This window comes from Hetaerina americana, unplaced genomic scaffold, assembly GCF_022747635.1.
Source record: "Hetaerina americana unplaced genomic scaffold, ioHetAmer1.1.p SCAF_15, whole genome shotgun sequence".
NCBI lineage: Eukaryota > Metazoa > Arthropoda > Insecta > Odonata > Calopterygidae > Hetaerina > Hetaerina americana.
The window spans coordinates 1,829,095-1,847,718 of NW_027286625.1; the positions used below are offsets into that span (position 1 = coordinate 1,829,095).

Below are 18,624 nucleotides of genomic sequence, written 5' to 3' on the forward strand. Positions count from 1 at the left end.
TAAAACAAAATTTCATCCTATTCCATCTGGAGGTTTTTCCAGCAGGATCGATAAGATTTCATGACAAAGTACCATGATAATTGGCAATTCACACAGATTCATCTCTCCTTTTGGTAAGGATCCACACTAAGCTGTTACTAGGTCCGTGACACTTGAGATACATTTATTTTGGCTTCTGCTATCCCCTATGAGTGTAAGTTTCACAAGTTTTTCTGGTGAGGGAGTAATGAAAAGAGCCAAGAAACTTTCAGTAAAGAAAAGCTACTTTGTCATTTTCGGAGTCCTACAACCCTCTCTCCCCACAGTGTGTTGCCCAGAGTGCACGCCAGTGAATATGCAGCATCATATAGAGGTTATAAGAATGTTAAGACACACCATGTTGCAGAAGAGACCACAAATGTGGAAAAACAGATGTTGGTGCTTTCATCACAACAACACACCACAGCACACATCAATCATTGTTACCAAAGTTTTGGCCAAAAACAGCACACTGGTGATTCCCCAGCCACCCTTTCTCCGGTTCTTGTGCCAGGGGACTTTTCCCTATTTCCTCAGTTGAAATTCACCTTGAAAGGATGCCGTTTTGAAACTATTGAAGACATCCAGCAAAACTGTACTTTAGACTTAGAGGCTATACTGAAAGAAGCATTCCAGGCCACAATTGAAAGCTGGTAAAACATTGGGAGCATTGTATTGGCAGGCAAGGGTTGTATTTTGAAAGTGATAAACATGATTAAAGGGTAACTAATAAAATCAAGTATTTATTCAAACAGTAGGTATTGTCACCTTTTTTAACAGACCTTATAATGTGTACATACGTTTGGTGAATGTCACTTATGTATTGCCACGATATTGCTTCCAGGATGTTGATTCATCCATTGCATTTTGGTAGTTACTTATTTTTGCTGAGCGGTAAGAAGTGGTAAAGTTTTGGAATAACAGTTGAAAACTAGTTCCCGGGCACATATGATGTGATATCTGGTGTTCACACCAAAGTGAGTGCATTGATTTTTATTACTGATGGTACGAGTGAATACATCAGTTTCCAATCAATATCAGGATTAACTTTATATTATTTCCACATGTAACAAACTACATTTTAAATAATTTGATACTGTAGTAGAATAAATCCTCTGAACCACAGTTGAAGATGTTCTCTTACCTTGTTGTACTTTGTGTACTTGATGTACTTGTAGTGCTTGTTCTCGTACTTGAAGTCCTCAGGAGTGAAGGTGTACCGGTCGGCACTGGCTGCGGCAGCTGCAGCCGCGGCCGCCTTCCTCCTCTTCTCCTCTCGAGCCTTCTCCTTGGCTGCCTCTGTCCTCTCCCTCTTCTCCTTCAGCATCTGCTGCTGAGCAGCTGTGACCACTGATGCCATCTGCTTGCTGTTTACTGGCGTGGCCACCCCATTCTCTCCCTCTTCATCCTTGGCCCGTGTGGCTGTCGCCCGGAACTTGGAAACCAGACTGGAGATGCGCTGTTTCTTTCTGTGCAGGAGTTCACTTTCTGAGGGGATGTTGAGTGATGAAGTTGCTGGAAGAAGATTATAATCAACGTCAGTGCAAGACCTATTTCAAGATAGCATCATTAGTAGTTTCCCCAAAAGGTGCGGTAGTCCAGTGGGGAAAGAGCACTGGGCTACTCATTAGAGGCCTTGGTTGAATTCTTAGTGATGCCTCTGGGCACCCTCACCTTATCTCAGCCCGTGTGATTTTTTGGATACCAGATCTTCCTAGGAAACAACATATGGCACTGGAACTGGCCTCCCTAACCTGATGCATGAATTTCACACGCCATAAAGGGTTTAGTTTTCCCCCTCACGAAATGAAACAAACCTCCCGGTTCATGATAACTATTTTTCATTGGAAATTAAGATAAGAAGAGATGAAACTCCAAAAGAACTAAAGAAATTCCATGGACAAGTGAATGGCACCTCATCGATTCTCAAAAACTGTTTACCCAGGTACAAAGATAAGGTTTCCATCAAATTTTTAACCACAGAGGGGTCATAAGAAAAAGCACAGACAAAGACTCAACTATAATTTCCCAAGGAGCAACTGAGGGAATAGTATGAAATATATTGGCAAAATGGCATGCAAATTTTCATTGCCTGCAGTGTTTATCTTTATCACAGAAATTAATAAAAAATGGTAGTATGGATAAATACAAGGGAATTCTGATTTATAAAAAGGAGGGATTTCCCTTCTTTGCAATCAACTATATTAAAAACCTCATCCACAAAAAAACCCTATAATTGAGAAAGAAAAACAGCAGAAATACTGCAATAGTATTACCTGAAAAACTATTTCTACATTTATTCAACTAACAAACACTTCCACATCTACATATCACCTAGTAAGGCTCTAAAGTGATGTTTGCCAGAGAATATCAGGAACACAGTCATCAGAGATAATCAAGTAAAATGAAGGGATATTGCTATTGAAACTGACAGGACTTGAATGATCAAATTAAATCAAACAATTATAAAGCTAAAGCAGAGAGTCAATAAAATAAAAATAAAATTAATAGGATTGAGTTTTTTTAATACCCTTTGAAAGATGAATAAAAAATTGAATCATCCTTTTTTTCTCCTAAATTGCTGTCTCCAACTGGAAACAAATATTCAAATAATATTTTAAAAGTTTTATTCCCCATTTTTATATGTTAATTCAGCAATCTGTTTCCCCTTATTTAGAGCTATTACCTGGTCAACTAATGCAATGAAGTCATTTGATAGAGGATACATGATGGAAGGAGCTGGCTAGGCTGTAATGTTCAAAAATGGAAATGGAACCCACATGATTGAGGCCTTACAAATTACAGATAACTAGCATATAACCATTAAAGAAAGCTCAAAAATAGTTACATTTGCATGGACAAAATCCTTTGCATCCCACTCTTATGCCAGTGTGATGGATACAGTTGTGGTAGTCAAGTCGGCAAACAGAACTGTAAGTTCTGTTGTCTGTTCCACAAAGAAATGTTGGTTTCACCACAGGGCATGGATTGCATCTTCTGCTGAAAAGTAATACAATGGCTGTTATTTATGCAGCTATGGACTTTTAATCACATACATTTTGAAGCAATTCAACTGAGATGCATGTAATAGAAAAAGCTTCAACATTGTTTTAAATATTTCATCTTTTAAGTTTTCTGACTTATATCCAAATATCCTCTAGTTAGTTCCCTCCAGGTCTTTCAGAGGATTGGTTTACTTTTATCGTTACTTATAGTCTCTAAGATTGTGATCTTATCAGTGTTCATAGGAATGAAACAAAGGCGTGTCCTCATCCCTTCAAAAAGGTTGTCCACGAATAAGACAAAAATAGGGTCTCCTAGGACACTATTTCGGGAAGGCTTCTTGGACATACAGGAGGAGAGAAAAAGCATACACCTAATCATTTTCATGTTGGTGAGAATATTAAAAAACCTTAAAGTATAGCCAAGAGATTAGAGTTCATAAACATCTAACATTAATTTATTAGATGGGACCAAGGGGGAGGAGGTAAGGAATATTTCATGGCCAAGGGGACAGGGATGGGCAAGGTATTCATGGTGAGAGCGAGGCAAACATCTGTGAATTTGATGACCATTTGGATGGAGTTCATCAACTTCACTTGCAGTGAAGTTGATGAACTCTTGCTATTCCAAAACTGACATTTCATCGTTGGCGTGCTATAAAAGGCCCCTTAAATTAGCTTCATTATAGAAGGCTGGTATAATTTTGTGCTTGAGAAATACCTTTGTGGCTTAACACAATAAATTGCCATGGTAAAGGAAATATTTCCAATTTGCTCTGGTATCCATTTTTGAGGTGATACCTAAGATGCAATCAGTAGCTGTCGTAATTTATTTTTTTGATAGTTTGACAATTAATTGGGGTACACATTCTTAATTGATTGCAATGGATTTAATCATTTCAAGTTCTTTCAGAGTATTAATATAAGACATGAGTATATGCAGGTTTAGGTATCAAAATAGGCATTTAAATTAAAACTTAAGAATGCTAATAGCCACTGAAATAATAATTTAACATCATCATTTTACTATGTAGTTGAACCAGACATCATATTTACTGTTTTATATGCACTTCAAAGACATTTATTAAATTGGACATGTCAATATTTGTCAAGATTTTCATGCTTAAAACTAGTCCTATTATCTCACAAAATATTCATATGCTGAGAAAAATTCCCTTTACCAAACAGATTAACCACTATTCATTTTATTCAATTTCTTGGTTTTCCATTTCTATGCTCAAATATCCTCTAAATTATAAATGCCATAAAAATTAATGCTTAAATGCAACAAAATGAAATGAACAGCTTTACCATTTGTTATTGCAAATGAGAGTTACTGCATTAAGTAGCCAAAACTAGCAAGATACCATTGAGCATCAATATTCTCAAGTGTTTCAGGTCAAATATTATATCAATGAAACTATTATAAATCTAAGGCATTGTGTTGTTTTGCACTAAGGTTGCATTCAATTTCTTAAGCTAAAACGTTTATTAAAGCAGTGGTTTTTAAGTGAGGCAACCAACAGCAAAGGTCATTTTTGCCATTAGGGATGGATGGGACAGGAGTAAGAGTGGATAGAAACCCAGCATCAGCATTAGCTCACTCTTAATGAAAGGCGCCAAAGGGTCTGCAGTTTTACGTATCATTCAACGGATGGTGTACTTACTCAAAGTGCTCTCCAAAAAATACCTCAAGTAGGGATCAGGATAACACTGAAAAATATCTGCCTTCTCCAGGATTCGAACCTCACCCTCTTAGTGGGAAACCATTACATTAGCCACCACATCATCCTGATCTCCAAGTTTATTTAAACTTCCAGGTACAGTAGACAGAATGATTGCGTGAACCACAGGAGGATTTAGTCACACTTTCCCAGAAAATAGTGAATTTTTTAAAAAATAGGTCTCCATAGGTTTTTCTCCTTAAACTATGCATTGGATATTGGAATAGGCATCATGGGCACAATAAAGGGTTTATGTATTTTTAATCTTTAAGGCCTAGGATTAAACTTGAACTAATTTCCCTTCACTTCTAAGCATTTGGAGGAGAATAGCCATTCTAAGCAAAATTCTCCTCCATGTCATCACTTAGGAAAAGGGGAAATGGCAAGATATCAAAGGAGGGAAAGGAGGAAATGGAGGATTCTTTGCTATTTAGATATCTTTTAATCAGAGGGATGAATTCATGTTCACTCACGAAATGGCATCAACGTCATCATCCTCATCATCGTCATCATCCTCGCTGTCATCCTCGCTATCGAAGAATGGGTCGTCTTCCTCATCGCCATCCTCATCCCCATCCTCCTCTCCCTTTCTCCTCCTCCGCCGGTCACTCCCAAGGTCTCCATCTTTCCTCTTCCCCCCATCACCTGTTGCCTTGATTTTGGACTTGGGGATCACAACATCACTGTCACACAAAAGAGGACACACAATTAGAAGCCAATCTTGACATTGATTGCAAAGACAGCTACACTCACATAAAAAATTGTTAATGCCTTTCTTATTCATGGGAGAAACCAATGGCATAGTTTGAAATGAAGCTATTGTTTTACTTAAGGATAGCTGAATGTTATAATTGCAAAAAAAAAGTTTTAATGATCCATGGAATAAAATAAATAAAAGCCTGGAATAAAAAAGTGTCACTTAATTATTACTAAATAAACTTAAATCACTTAAGTAAAATCTCTGCCTATATGCCGTAAGGAATTTAAAACATTTACTGGGTTATTTGTAGTTATTGACTAACTTTTCTTGCCAGTTACCCATAAATTTTTCAACATTTTGGTGGAAAAAATCTACCTGATTAAATGCAAAGCCACAGGCCCACTTTTGATGACTATATTCTTAAAGATGCTACAATGCAGTGGAACTTGTTGAGAATATATTTTCTATGGAATAAAAAGTTAATATATTGTCTTACTTTCCTATTAATATAATGGAATTCCTCAAAGCCTTGGCCTGAACTTTCAAAAATATCAAGTGTGTGGAACATTATGCAGTTCATTATATACCACACTTATGATTTAAGGTCACAGCTTTGATAGGTGCCACTGAACTGGAACTGATTAGTCTAAGATATATATATATATATATATATATATATATATATATATATATATATATATATATATATATATATATATATATATATATATATATAATCATCTAAAGTAGCTTTAGAAGAGTTAACCATTGATAATATTGACAACATTCTACTCTACAACAAGCACTTCTTCATCTCCATATAGTTCCTTCCTCCCTTTATTCTATCCAACATCCCTACCCTATTCCTCCCCCTTCCTCATTTGCCTTAAATTCTCCCCTCTGTCACAGTCTTCAACATCCCATTGCCACTCAATATGCTTAGCATTCATTTTTTCCGTCTCCTTAGGATTTCTCCCAGCAATCCCCATTCCTCCCCAACCCTACCTAGCACTTTCTCTTTTTGTTTTCCTTTCTATCCACTTAACCTTCTCCATCCTTCTCCAAACCCATATTTCAAAGGCCTCTAACCCATGCCTGTCATCCTGTTTCAATGACCTGCACTATACATATCTATGCTCAATATAAAAGTTTTATCTTAAAAATTAGCAAAATTGTACCAGTATACAAAAATAAAAGTGAAAAACGGAAATAAACAACTATAGACCAATATGTCTTTTATCTCAATTAGCTAAACTATATGAGTTAATTTTTTATTTTAGACTAGTAGAGTGTCTTGATAAATTGTAAGTTATTGCTGGTTAGCTGTTCGGTTATTGAAAAGGCAAATCTATGGGATCAGCAATCATGAGTGCTTTCAATTCTATAACCAATTCCTTAAATAACCAGAATTTTATCCGTCTTTTGTTTCTGGATTTTATTCGTACCTTTGATCTCTTTGACCATCCCCTTGTACAATACTCGGTTCCTGCATAACACAATGTTTCTAAAGGTATTAAAACTCTTGTATTATTCTAATTTTTCCTCCAGGGCATCATGTGGAATAGTGTTCTGGGGATCATCTGTGAGCAAGCAGCACTAAGTTTTCTAAATTAAAAAACAGTAATTACATGTTTTCTTGGTGTTGCGAATAGGACACCATATTGGCTCTCATTTAAAAAATTAAATGTTGTTACCATTCCATCTATGTATATATTTGCCCTGTATGTCTTCATAAAAAATAATATCCATCTCTTTCACGCGAATAATGATATTCACTCTTATTCAACTAGAAATCATCACAACATCCACACAAGTTACCATAAATCAGCAATTTCATTTAAAAGCCCAATGGCAATGTGTGTAAGAATTTATAACAAATTACCATACTCATTGAAAACAAGTGATAAATTATGCAATTTCAAATTGAAATTCAGGAAACTCCTTCTAATAAAGGGTAATTATTCATGAATGAATTTTTAAATGAAAAGCAGTTAGAATGCAATGTGTTTTTATTACAAACTTTAATGATTATTATTATTTATTTTATTATTTAAGAGTTTTGTTACAATTGGGCGATTTTCCTGGTCGCAACGGTCAAGTTTGGTCAATGATCACTCTTACAACGAAAAATACATACATACATGCAATAGAAAAACAGATAGGAGACAAAATATTCTTACACACAATGACACTTCCACATCACATACAAACAAGCTTCCACATCACATACAAAATGCCGTTCACATCACATACAAACAATAGTTAAATAACCACAATGAAGTTTATCACCCAGTGGCTGCTTTACATTTATGCTTAAAACTTCTAAAATAGGATGGAAAGGGCTTAGGCAAACCTCTAGGCAGCTGGTTCCAATCAATTATAGTTCTATTTAAAAAATAATATTTTTTCTTATTTGTTTTTTGCATCCTTATTTTTATTTTGAAACTATGGTCGTTTTTTCCCTTAAAGTTAGGCTTTTCTATCTCTTTCCATAAATATTCCTTCGTCCTTTTTAACAATTCTATACATCGTGCCGAACCTACTCCTTTTTCTTCTATTTTTCAAACTCTCTCATTTCAGTATATCTAACATTTCTGTGACACTATCTGTTCTTTTGTACCTTCCGAGTACATATCTTGCTGCCTTACTTTGAACTTTTTCTATCTTTTTAATATGTCCCTTCTCATATGCCATACTATGGAGTAGTATTCTAGGATAGGGATAACCAGTACCTTATATGCTTTTTCTTTTGTGGCTATGCTACTTCCTTTTAAATTTCTCATTACCTAATGCAATACTTTAAATGCCTTCCGTGTCAAATTATCGACTTGGACTACCCACCCAAGATCCCTAGTTAAGTAATTGCCTAAATATTTGCAATGACTGCTACATAGAATTCTTTCTCCAAAGAGGGTGTAAATTTCCTTTTCTGCATTCTTTTTATTTGAAAAATGTATATGCTTACTCTTCTTAAATGTATATGCTCTTTTTTAGGCTTCTTCATAGTATCAAAATGTATCTGTATGTTGTACTTTTATTTGTATTTGATGACTCCTGCACCTACATGACATACAGGATGTACCTGTATGTATAGTCAGTGGACAGTAAAATACCATTATTATTATTAACATACTTGCCCAACGTCCTCGTCATCAATTCCCTCCTTGTGAAAGCTTCTTTGACTAATACAATTCTTCTCCTTATGTCCCTACTACTTTGACCATTTTGGTCCAAAACATTTGCGAAATATGTTGACTGCTCCACCTGCTCTGGTTTTTGCCCTCCTATTTTATGTTTAATTTAACCTTCCCATCAAAATTACCACAATTCATGCGTGCATTTCACTTTCAGACCATCTTCTTCATACTTTTTCAACAGTCTACATAAATTTAATAGGGGCTTAACGAACACTTTGCCCTCTTCTTTGTGGATTATTTAACAATATGATTGGATTCCTTTAATATATTTTCTTTGGTAGATACCAAACTTCCCTCAGTGAAAATGAGGTGACCCTCATCAAGGAATGAAAAATGGGCACCAAAATTGTGTGAATTTCACATGTAGTAGGGACTAGTGCATGTGCAAGCATGGGTTGTAGCCACACCTATCACACTTGATTTCTGGCTGGTGACTGGTTTCTGAACATCTTTAACATTTTAAATGCCATTCCTCTATCATTAAGGAGCATTTGCTAATCAATAGAGGTGATAATATCTTTCGAAATTTAAATTGATGGTGTATGTTTGCCAAGGAAATACCAACAGGTGTGTTACTAAAGCCAAATAAAGCACAACATAAAAACATTCCAATGTTGATAATTGAAGGTGACCATCATCAAGTAGTTTTTATGGGAGGCGACTGACAGCTGAGGTCATTTGTGCAATTAGGCATGGACAGGAAAAGATGAAGAGATGGAGAGAAACCTGGCATCAGCATTAGCCTACTCTTAACGAAAGGTGCCAAGTGGTCTGCAGCTTAACGTCCCATCTGGCGTACTCACTCAAAAGTGCTCACCGCAAAGCCCCTCAATAAGGGATCGAAATATCACTGAAAAATATATGCCAACCTCCGGGATTTGAACCCGGGCCTGACCCTCATCAAGGAGTGAAAAATGGGTAGATGGCTCAAAAAAGGAAAATGTCAAAATGCTGAGCCTTTGCCTTTGTTGAGTGCTAAGTCTGCCTTTGTTAGGATGTTCAAATTGGCAGGGTGGTATGACCAGCAGGTTTTCAGGAGGGAGGGAGGTAAGTGCAGGGAAGAGAAAGAAAGTGGTAGTGGGATAGGAAATTAGGGGTAGTGAAGAAGAGTCGAAAGGTAGGATTAAGAAATTAGGGGTGAGAGAAATGTTTATTATCATTTTTCGGCTGATTTATGGGTTTCTGAGTTTTAAAACCAAGTTAAAAAAATTGTGAAATGGCTTTGAGTGATTTCCCCTAACTCACTGCAATCTTTAAATGGAAGAAGGGACCATTAGGTCTCAATTCCGCCCAAATAAAGACCTCTATCTATCTATCTATCTATCAATCTGTCTCCCCTACATTCACCTCCCCATAAACAATTATCCCACCACTATTAGTACTCCCAAATTCAACATTCATTTGACTGCAATCAGGTGACTTATACAGTGTCCTCCTTTTCTTCCCAAAAACTTCCCAGATGAATCCCATTGCTAAAATGAAATTGGTGGTTGGTGCAGTAACTTAGTGGAAGCCCAGGACAAGAAATTGAAAACACTCTGATATTGTACAAAAAATTTGACAGAAGGAATTTGATCAGTTGCCATTCTTACATATTATCACCAAGAGGTTACAATGATCAAACTCTTGTGACATCGAGACAAGTAAAGGTGGGTCCAGAGCAGATTGGAGGTAAGGGAGGGAGGAGAAGATGGTGGCAGTTCAGCATCATACTTTCCTCAGTTTTGTTCTGCAATGGGATCATTCAACACAAATTTTCCCTATGATCAATATCTTGGGACTTTGATCAGCTAGAATTTGTTCAGATTCTCTATCAGCTGAGAGGTGTTCATATGCCAAAGTCATGCATGTATCAGCTTTAGCACTGTTAAATGCCAGCTGGATTCATTTTCATTCATCTATTCATGGGAAATATTTACCACAGTGGATACATCAAGTGAGCCAAAATTTAAAGAATGTAAATGCGCCCATTTGAAGGATATTAAATTGGACAAGCTTTCACGTTGACGCAGGTAGACAGATACCTGTAGGTAGAAATCTACTGTTTTTTTCATAGACCCTTAGGTTCAGTGGTTTAAATCATTTGGGCTAATTTTTATTTACATCACTAAAAATTATTGGTTTAATAAATACTACTAAGAGCAGTCTATCAGTGAAGTTAGGTTTGTAATGGATCCATTACCTAGCCATTGCTACATTTCAAAGCCAACTCTTAGCTAAGATGACACTGCATTAACTCCAGAGTAGGATGGAGAAGTTGATTATAAAACATATCCAATTGGACATTAACTCTGAATTCTAAATCATCCTTCAATGTTATTAGCCATTCATCAGGTTTATCTAAACTCTTTCTGCTATTTCTCAATTCCAACTCAGAATAAAGTACCCAACCCCAGGGTATTATATTCTGGGTATTATTTTATTTATTGGGTGTTTCATCATACAATGAAAGAGCCTTGGGTGGTTTCCCATAGTAATAAAAAATACTGAACTGTAGCTTTATAGCAGATATATCTTCAAATACAGGTTTAGGGACATGAATTTGATAATAGTTATGGGCGAAACGATTTTTTCTCGTGCCTTAATCAACTGTAAGCAATCAAGCATTAGAGGAAATAGTATTATCCATCTAACCCCCATTGGAAGTTTGGATAGCATTCTGTTATAATCCTTACCCATTCTTGTGAAGTTCTTTCTTGCTGACACACACTGCTGTGAATGAGTCCTCAAGAAGGCACACTTCCTTCTTTTTGCAGTTGAGGGGATGGCACAGATCACCTTATAAAGAAAAGAAATAAATATTAAGAACAGTGGCAAGAGAAACTAAATGTGCAATATGAAAACAAAAGTCTTTGCCATACTCATACACATACATATTAATTAGCACATGAATATGCTTATTTTTGTGTTTAGCCGTTATCCTTGGTCATTAAACAAATTGACCTCATTATTCCTCATTGTACCATTATCTGGCATTAAATTGCCAAGGCATCTTCAACATCTAAACAGAAATCCCATGAATTAAATATCCAAATATTCGATTCACACAAAGCCTGAACATAACCCACAATCACAAAAAAACACTTCTTGACAAATAAATGAAAGAGGTACAAAATGAAACATTTTTTAACAAACATTGCAAATATGGAGGTACTAAATTAAAAATAAACATGAAATAAAATTGCTAGAACATAAAATAAAAATATACAGACAAAAATTATGCCTCATTTTTGCATAAAGCATAAACCATTGCCTCAATTTATACAATCTGAATGCAGGTTATTGCAACAGAGTACCATCAAGAAAAGGAGGAGATTAATAAAAGGGAAAAAAATGGGATTCTTCCCACAGTATTTCAGCTTAGAAGATGGACTGGTATAAAAAAGTGAATGTTTCACTAAGACCTTAACCTATAATTTAAAATACATTATGGTTACAATGCAACAGCAGTGTGCAGTCTTTTGAGATTAAAAACTTAATTAAGACAGAGCACTTCACATCAAATCATATGAACATAAAATTTTCATGATTAAATCTTTGTTTTTATATCTTATACCTTTTGTAAAAAGCATAATGTCCAATAAACACTTTTAAAAATAACATTACATCCCAGAAATTACATTTTGAATGCAAAATAACTGATAATTTTCAAATTAACTTGTATTCTGGCCATTGGCTTGATCCCACAGTGGCTGAATAAGATGGGAGGGTACTATGCAATTGTTTAAAAAATTAGCACAGTAGTCATAGTTATTTAAGGGTTGTGCAATCTGTCAATTAACGCTGGTCTAACTTCGTCCCCTCACTCCAATTTCCTGCCATTGACCAGTCAAATATATTTTCACCCAATACAAGGCGAGTTAATCCATCGAGGGGATGATGCTTCGGCCAACACTTGGAGGAAGGACGACTGGAGAAGATCCGAAAACATAATTTGAGAAGGTGCCGCGAAAGCTCGCATCGTATTACCTTCTGAGGGAATAAACATCGAGTTATGTGGATTTTTATTGAAGTGTTTTGAGGGACACGAGATACGCCCAACGACCCCCGGCGTCACATTTCCATCGCCCCTCTCCCACGCTAGCATCCAGCTTAATATAAAACTTCCCGAACATATATAAACGCACGATGACGAGGAATCCTTCGAGAAAATGGCCGCAAAACGCAGCAAGGGGAGTCATGTTGTCGCTTCTCCCCTTTCGGTCACAACTGGACGTTACGGGGGAGGGGCCGAGGGAGGGGAGATGACGAGATTTACGGCGTCGTAATGCACCCATAACCCCCCCCCCCCCCCCCAGGTCCGTCCCCCATACAAAATTTAGCTGTCTTCGACGTCGAAGGGCGGCTCTCTCCCGGCGAGTTGGAAAAGAAAAAAAAAGCATTGGTGACGGGGAGACATTGAGGCTATGGGCATTGGGCCTTCCTCTCGTCGGGCTTTCTGCGTATTACGCGCTGAGTTAAGGCGGCCATAAAAGAGAAAAATGCTTCATCGATCTGAAGAGGGGGTAATCCCTTCTTTGCCAGGGCGGGAGTGGGGGAGATGGGGTAAGGGGCAAGTATAGACCGCGGGCGCCGTGGAGAATGGGGAATTCAGGGCCGGTGAAAAACAAAACAACAGCGCAGGGGCGCTCTCAAAGGCGCGACTCTTCGAGGTGTGTGTGTGTACGGGACTCCGCGTCTCATGTGCAAGGCCGTGCACAGCATGCAATGAATTTTCCACTCAGAAGGAACGAGGGAGGTGGTGGAGGGAGCGACGGTGTATTTATCGCTCGAATGGAGTTAAAGGGATGGAAGTGCGTGGAGGAAGGAGGTCCGGGCGCGTAGGATTTCCAAGCCCTTATCCAGCTCCCTCTTCATGATCCCGTAACGTAGAAATGGAAAACGTGTAACGACATCATGCGTCTTTCGCTGCTAGAACGAAGATTGGTGCAGAACGCTGAGTTTAAACATGAAAAGAAATTTGTTTTTTAAATCCTTGGCAACCAGTCTCCCGAACATTTCCAAAGCTCCATATACAGACGTAATTTAGTTCATTTACACCAGCACAAAAAACGACGCGAGAGGACTAGCGTGATAACTTTATTCATCGCCAAATAAAGAACGTGTAATTTCAATTACGAATGTTGCGCACCGTAAAAATTCCGTGGCAGGAGATTTATGATCATGTGTAATTTACCAAGTTAGTTAAATGAAGCTGGAGAATTGAATCACTTTGAATTTTGTTTTTATTTCGATTCCAGGAGTGAAAATTACCCTCCGTTTTATGGTAAGAGTATAAACATCAATGTTAAAAAACATCAGCACGTAAAATTCTGCTGGGACGGCAGGAATGTGAATAATAGGGTGTCAAGGCTTCCACGGCAAGAGGAGCACCCGCGTTTTAGAAGGCTCAGTTGCAGCCACCAATGGAAGCCCGGAACGTAACAGAAACCCGACAGCCAGGCAGCCTACATTATTCAATTAGAGCCAATAATAAATAATGTTTTGTTGCTCAACAAATTGAAGCTTAAACCAGCTAAACAGCAAGGATAACAACCTTTAAAGCCTACACAGCTGTCGAAAGCGAGCAAACGTGGTGATTAATTCATTATTCTACCGATTAAGGCACTTGGTGTTAATTAACCGGTAACCTCAGCTCTTTTTCTCCCTATCTCTCACTCTACATTATCCCTATTCAATTAAGAAGGCCAACAGGTCCAGAACGCTCCAAAGGGTCCGATCGCCTGCCAATCAACGAAAAAAATGATAATCGCCACTTTTCCAAGGCAATGACCCGCCAACCTCCCAGAGGGACTCGATCCATAACACCAATGAAAGAGGCGTACTACCATGCAAAATATAAACTTAAAATCAATGAAATAGCAGAAGTCACGCTGTTGAAATGTGCCTACAATTTAGTAGAAAGGAGGGGATTCTTTTCTTTCCTTGCCATGAAGTGTTTTCAAGAGCAGTAATACACCCAAGTTTGAATGATGGAAGGGTTTGAATCCCCAGGGTGTGAATCCGTGCCCCAACCCACTAGGGTCCGTCACGACTCGCACCTAAGCCAACGTGGATTAAATGGCCACTTTAAGGGAACTGAAACGACGCCACACAACGCCCAGGCCATCGCGGTGTGGGCACGGCGAAATTACGGGACGCTCACCGTCGTTATTACCCCCAAAGGAGTGGTGACGGAACACTCCTGGGCCAAGGTTAGTTAGAGTTTCGGATTGATTCGCTTAATTGCTCTCTCCATTGCTATCCGAATTATGGTGACCGTTTAAAAAGGCGATAATACTCTTTTTGGGTTCTGACGCATCCAAACTAAGAACAACGCATTGTGTTTTCTAAATGGACAGAGACAACGTCATTACTTTACGATGAAAAGCCAAGGTTGTTCAAACTTCTTCTGCTTATTCGGGGCACAACTGCCCGGTTCAATTAAGCCCGATACCCCCTAAAAAAATATTTTATTTTCGTTAATACGCCAAATACAAAACACTTTTCTATTTACATAACTTACTTTTATACGACAGTAGAGCGTTTCCCGTATTTAAATTCCTTCTAATCCGCTTCCTGACTATTCTCGAATTGCATGAAAACGCCACATTTCCATGGGGAAATCATCTCGAGCGGGATTCGAACCTTCGATCTTTGAAATCGCAAGCCAAAACAACCCACCGCTATCGAAGCCGACCACTGCTTAGCTCAATAAATTTATAATTGGCACAATGCTCATCTATGCATACGTAGACTCCACGTTGTTCCTTTCGGAGGAAGAAAAGTCAAATAGCCTAATTCTACGATAATTATAACGTAAAAAAACTAAATCCCTTTCACTTTTTTTCCTATAACGCCCTTTCCTCAAATGAATTTTTTTCGCTTCCACCATATTTATACATTGTTTCATTCAATCTCTTCTTTTTCTGAGATTTCCAATATTTCAGGGCTACGGAGTCTCTTCGACCACATTCACTCTTCACTCTCCCAGGTGACTCTCTCAAACAATTTACCTTAATTCGTAGTAGTAGTAATATTTAGGGGAGGCGACCGACAGCCGAGGTCATTTGCGCCATAGGAGATGGATAGGAATGGATGAATGGTGGAGAGAAACCCAGCGTCGGCATTAGCCTAATCTTTACGAAAGGCGCCAAGGGGTCCGCAGCTTAACGTCCCATCCGACGGACGGCGTACTCACTCTAAGTGCCCTCCACAAAGCACCTTAAGTAGGGATCGAGATACCTCTGAAAAATATTCAACACCGCCGGGATTTGAACCCTGGTTGGGAAGCCAGTACGATAGCCACCTCACCATCTCGATCCCCCCTTAATTCGTATAACGAAGCAAGGCCCCAAGGCCCAAGAAATCACACGTTCGTGCCAGCATTAGCGCAGAAAAAATGAAATCAAATATTGCAGATGTCACGACATATTTTCCGTATTGCACTTGGATTTCACCCAAAAATGTGGAATATTCAAGTCCTTAAACAAAACAAAAATCCTTTTCCTGGGCCAGGGAAATGAGAAAAAGAAATGCATAATTCGTAAGGTCAAGCAACGGTGGTAATGAACTCAGCAACACTTGACTCCCGTGGACTTTTGACACTGAAGACAGAATAGGACATTTTCCGACGGTGAGTCTATTCTTTGCTACTTCCTCTTAACATATGTGGGATAAGAACATTCCGTAAGATCGTCATCTCAAAAGTAATTTATCCCAAATGGTATTTCAACAAACATTTTTTGACTGATTAAATGACAGGAAAAGGAATCGGGGAGGGAAAATGCTCACAGCCAGGTACATTGGGTGTGCTTGCGTCAGGTTATTGTTATTCAATCAGGAGAAGCCAAATCAATTTTGAATCTACGTCAATCGAACGCATCGATGCCCGAAGCTTAATGCGTCACGTGGTGGATGCATGCATACGTGCTTCACCTCTTCATACCTCTCCGAAGGGATTTCACTGACTTTCCACACCTATTTTCGTGCGTGGGTTTCACCAGGTTGCTCATGCCTGGTTCCTTGGGATTTTTCTCACAATCTTCAGCAATTCATTAATTTCATCTACATGCACTTTTTTTTAATGAAAATATGTAGTAAATATATTTGGACATCAAATTAAAATCTTTCCCTCATCGGAAATATATTTTCACCGATTGGATGTTGGATAACGCTCATGGCAAGGGTTTAAATGGAAGACGGAGACTGATTTCGCCCCAATAAAGATGGTACTTTGTTCAATTGTTCCCGGCTCAACTTTGAGGAAATTCATGTTAATTAAATGAAGAATACAATGTATCTTTCCACTGTCCTTTATTCACGTACAACTAGTTTTAACGCTCAAGCGTCATCATCAGGTACTTGTGGGAGACTACAATCACAGGCGTTCCTCTTTGCTGCGCTGTTGATTGACCTTCCTTGACCTTCATGTTAACTTTTAAATTCTAATGCAATCACGAACAAATGTTCATCATTTAATTTGACTATGCACTTCAAATCAGCATTCCTTTCGCAAGTACAGGCAACACCCTTCTGACACCGGAGAATGTTGTGGAAACAACTGAGGAAGACCCAACACTGAAAATGATGACGACAGCCGTTACGTGGATGACGCAAATCCAACAAGCGAACGAAACGTCCGTTCATGGCACTGTCGTGGTGAACCACGATGGATAAGCTATCCCGCATTAGTATTTTCTACTAGCCGACTGTCCGCTCCGTTTACCTATAGTTGTGGCCTTCCAAAACGTGTGTGGACACTCCCTTTGGAGGAGTGAATGATAACACCAGAGAAAAAATATCTATGGAAACCAAAAAATAAACACGAAGCATTTTTGCCCATCTTTAATTTCTGAGGCGTTTTGTCTCTGAAGCCTCTTTCGCCTTTATTGGTAATAAATGACTGATTTTATTTGGTTATTAAAAAATAAAGAAAATTAAGTTTATGGGTTTCAGATCACTATGAGTTTAATTCTTTTATTATGAGGCTCTCAGGACGTTGTACAGTTAAAGATGCTCCTTACAATACTTTCCTGTAATTACATGCAATTATTTTCCATAGATTATTGGACATGAAATGAAATAATTTACTTTGTAATTCCACACACTTTATTTAAAAAAACGACCCAGGTTTCGACGCTGAACGTCATCATCATTTTTTAAATAAAGTGTGTGGAATTAAAAAGTAAATTATTTCATTTCAATCTGTTATGCAAATTCTATAAAGTTACGCCTGAGACAATAAATTTTCCATAGGCATATAAGCCTTCGGTATCCATCCGAGTCAATACATGGGTTTTAATGTGTTAGCATCACTCCGTCTGCAGATATCACTACTGAAAAAGTAATTACATGTAGTTTCCGATAATTACTTCATTCAGTGGGTAAAAAGTTATAATTTTTATTTTTTTCTGGATCTTCGAATACTCTGCATGATTATGTAAAACTAAAATGTTCCAGTTTTCATTTACTTTGCCTATTTAAGTTATATCAGGCTGATTTAATGTTTTTTATGCCACTGATTTGTCTGATTCAATAATCACTTCATCATTATTAAAACTATTCATAAAATATTTCCAACGAAAGATTTAAAGACAAGTCTTCATCATTATTCATTCCTTACATTTTTATACCGAAATACAAGTGACTTTTTCTTCTGTTTTTTTTGTAATCCATTCAGGTGAGACGAACGAAATTTTTTTTATGGCTAACGGAAATGCCCATCAAAAGAGCTAGGGTAACTCTGACCCAGAGGCAAGTTTCAATTGGATGGCTTTTCCCTTTTGTTAAGGGATTGAATCTTCCCTAACTTAGCGGTGAAAATAAAATATATTTACACCCGTGGCGCGGAGAATCGGCAGCGAGGCCGCCAATACAGGGGAAACCCACAATTGTTTAGCGCTCAATATACGGCCGCCACCGATAACATTGCCGCCGCTCTCTTGCCAATGGCACGAAAGGAAAGAGTATATTACAAGGTGACTTTGAGGGTTTCCTGCCAT

At 38.0% G+C, this 18,624-nt stretch overlaps 1 protein-coding gene across 2 annotated transcripts in view; it reads right to left on the reverse strand.

The window, feature by feature from the left end:
- Cow (Proteoglycan Cow) overlaps positions 1 to 18,624 on the reverse strand; it is a 316,076-nt gene that overhangs the window by 11,479 nt on the left and 285,973 nt on the right. The window contains exons 3-6 of one of the 2 annotated variants that reach the window (XM_071583767.1): positions 11,317 to 11,419; positions 5,218 to 5,427; positions 2,867 to 3,018; positions 1,163 to 1,533 (exon numbers count right to left, since the gene is read on the reverse strand). In XM_071583767.1, coding sequence (XP_071439868.1) covers positions 1,163 to 1,533; positions 2,867 to 3,018; positions 5,218 to 5,427; positions 11,317 to 11,419 — 836 coding nt within the window. The remainder of the gene's footprint in view (positions 1 to 1,162; positions 1,534 to 2,866; positions 3,019 to 5,217; positions 5,428 to 11,316; positions 11,420 to 18,624) is intronic. The other variant, XM_071583768.1, reaches the window with a different exon arrangement.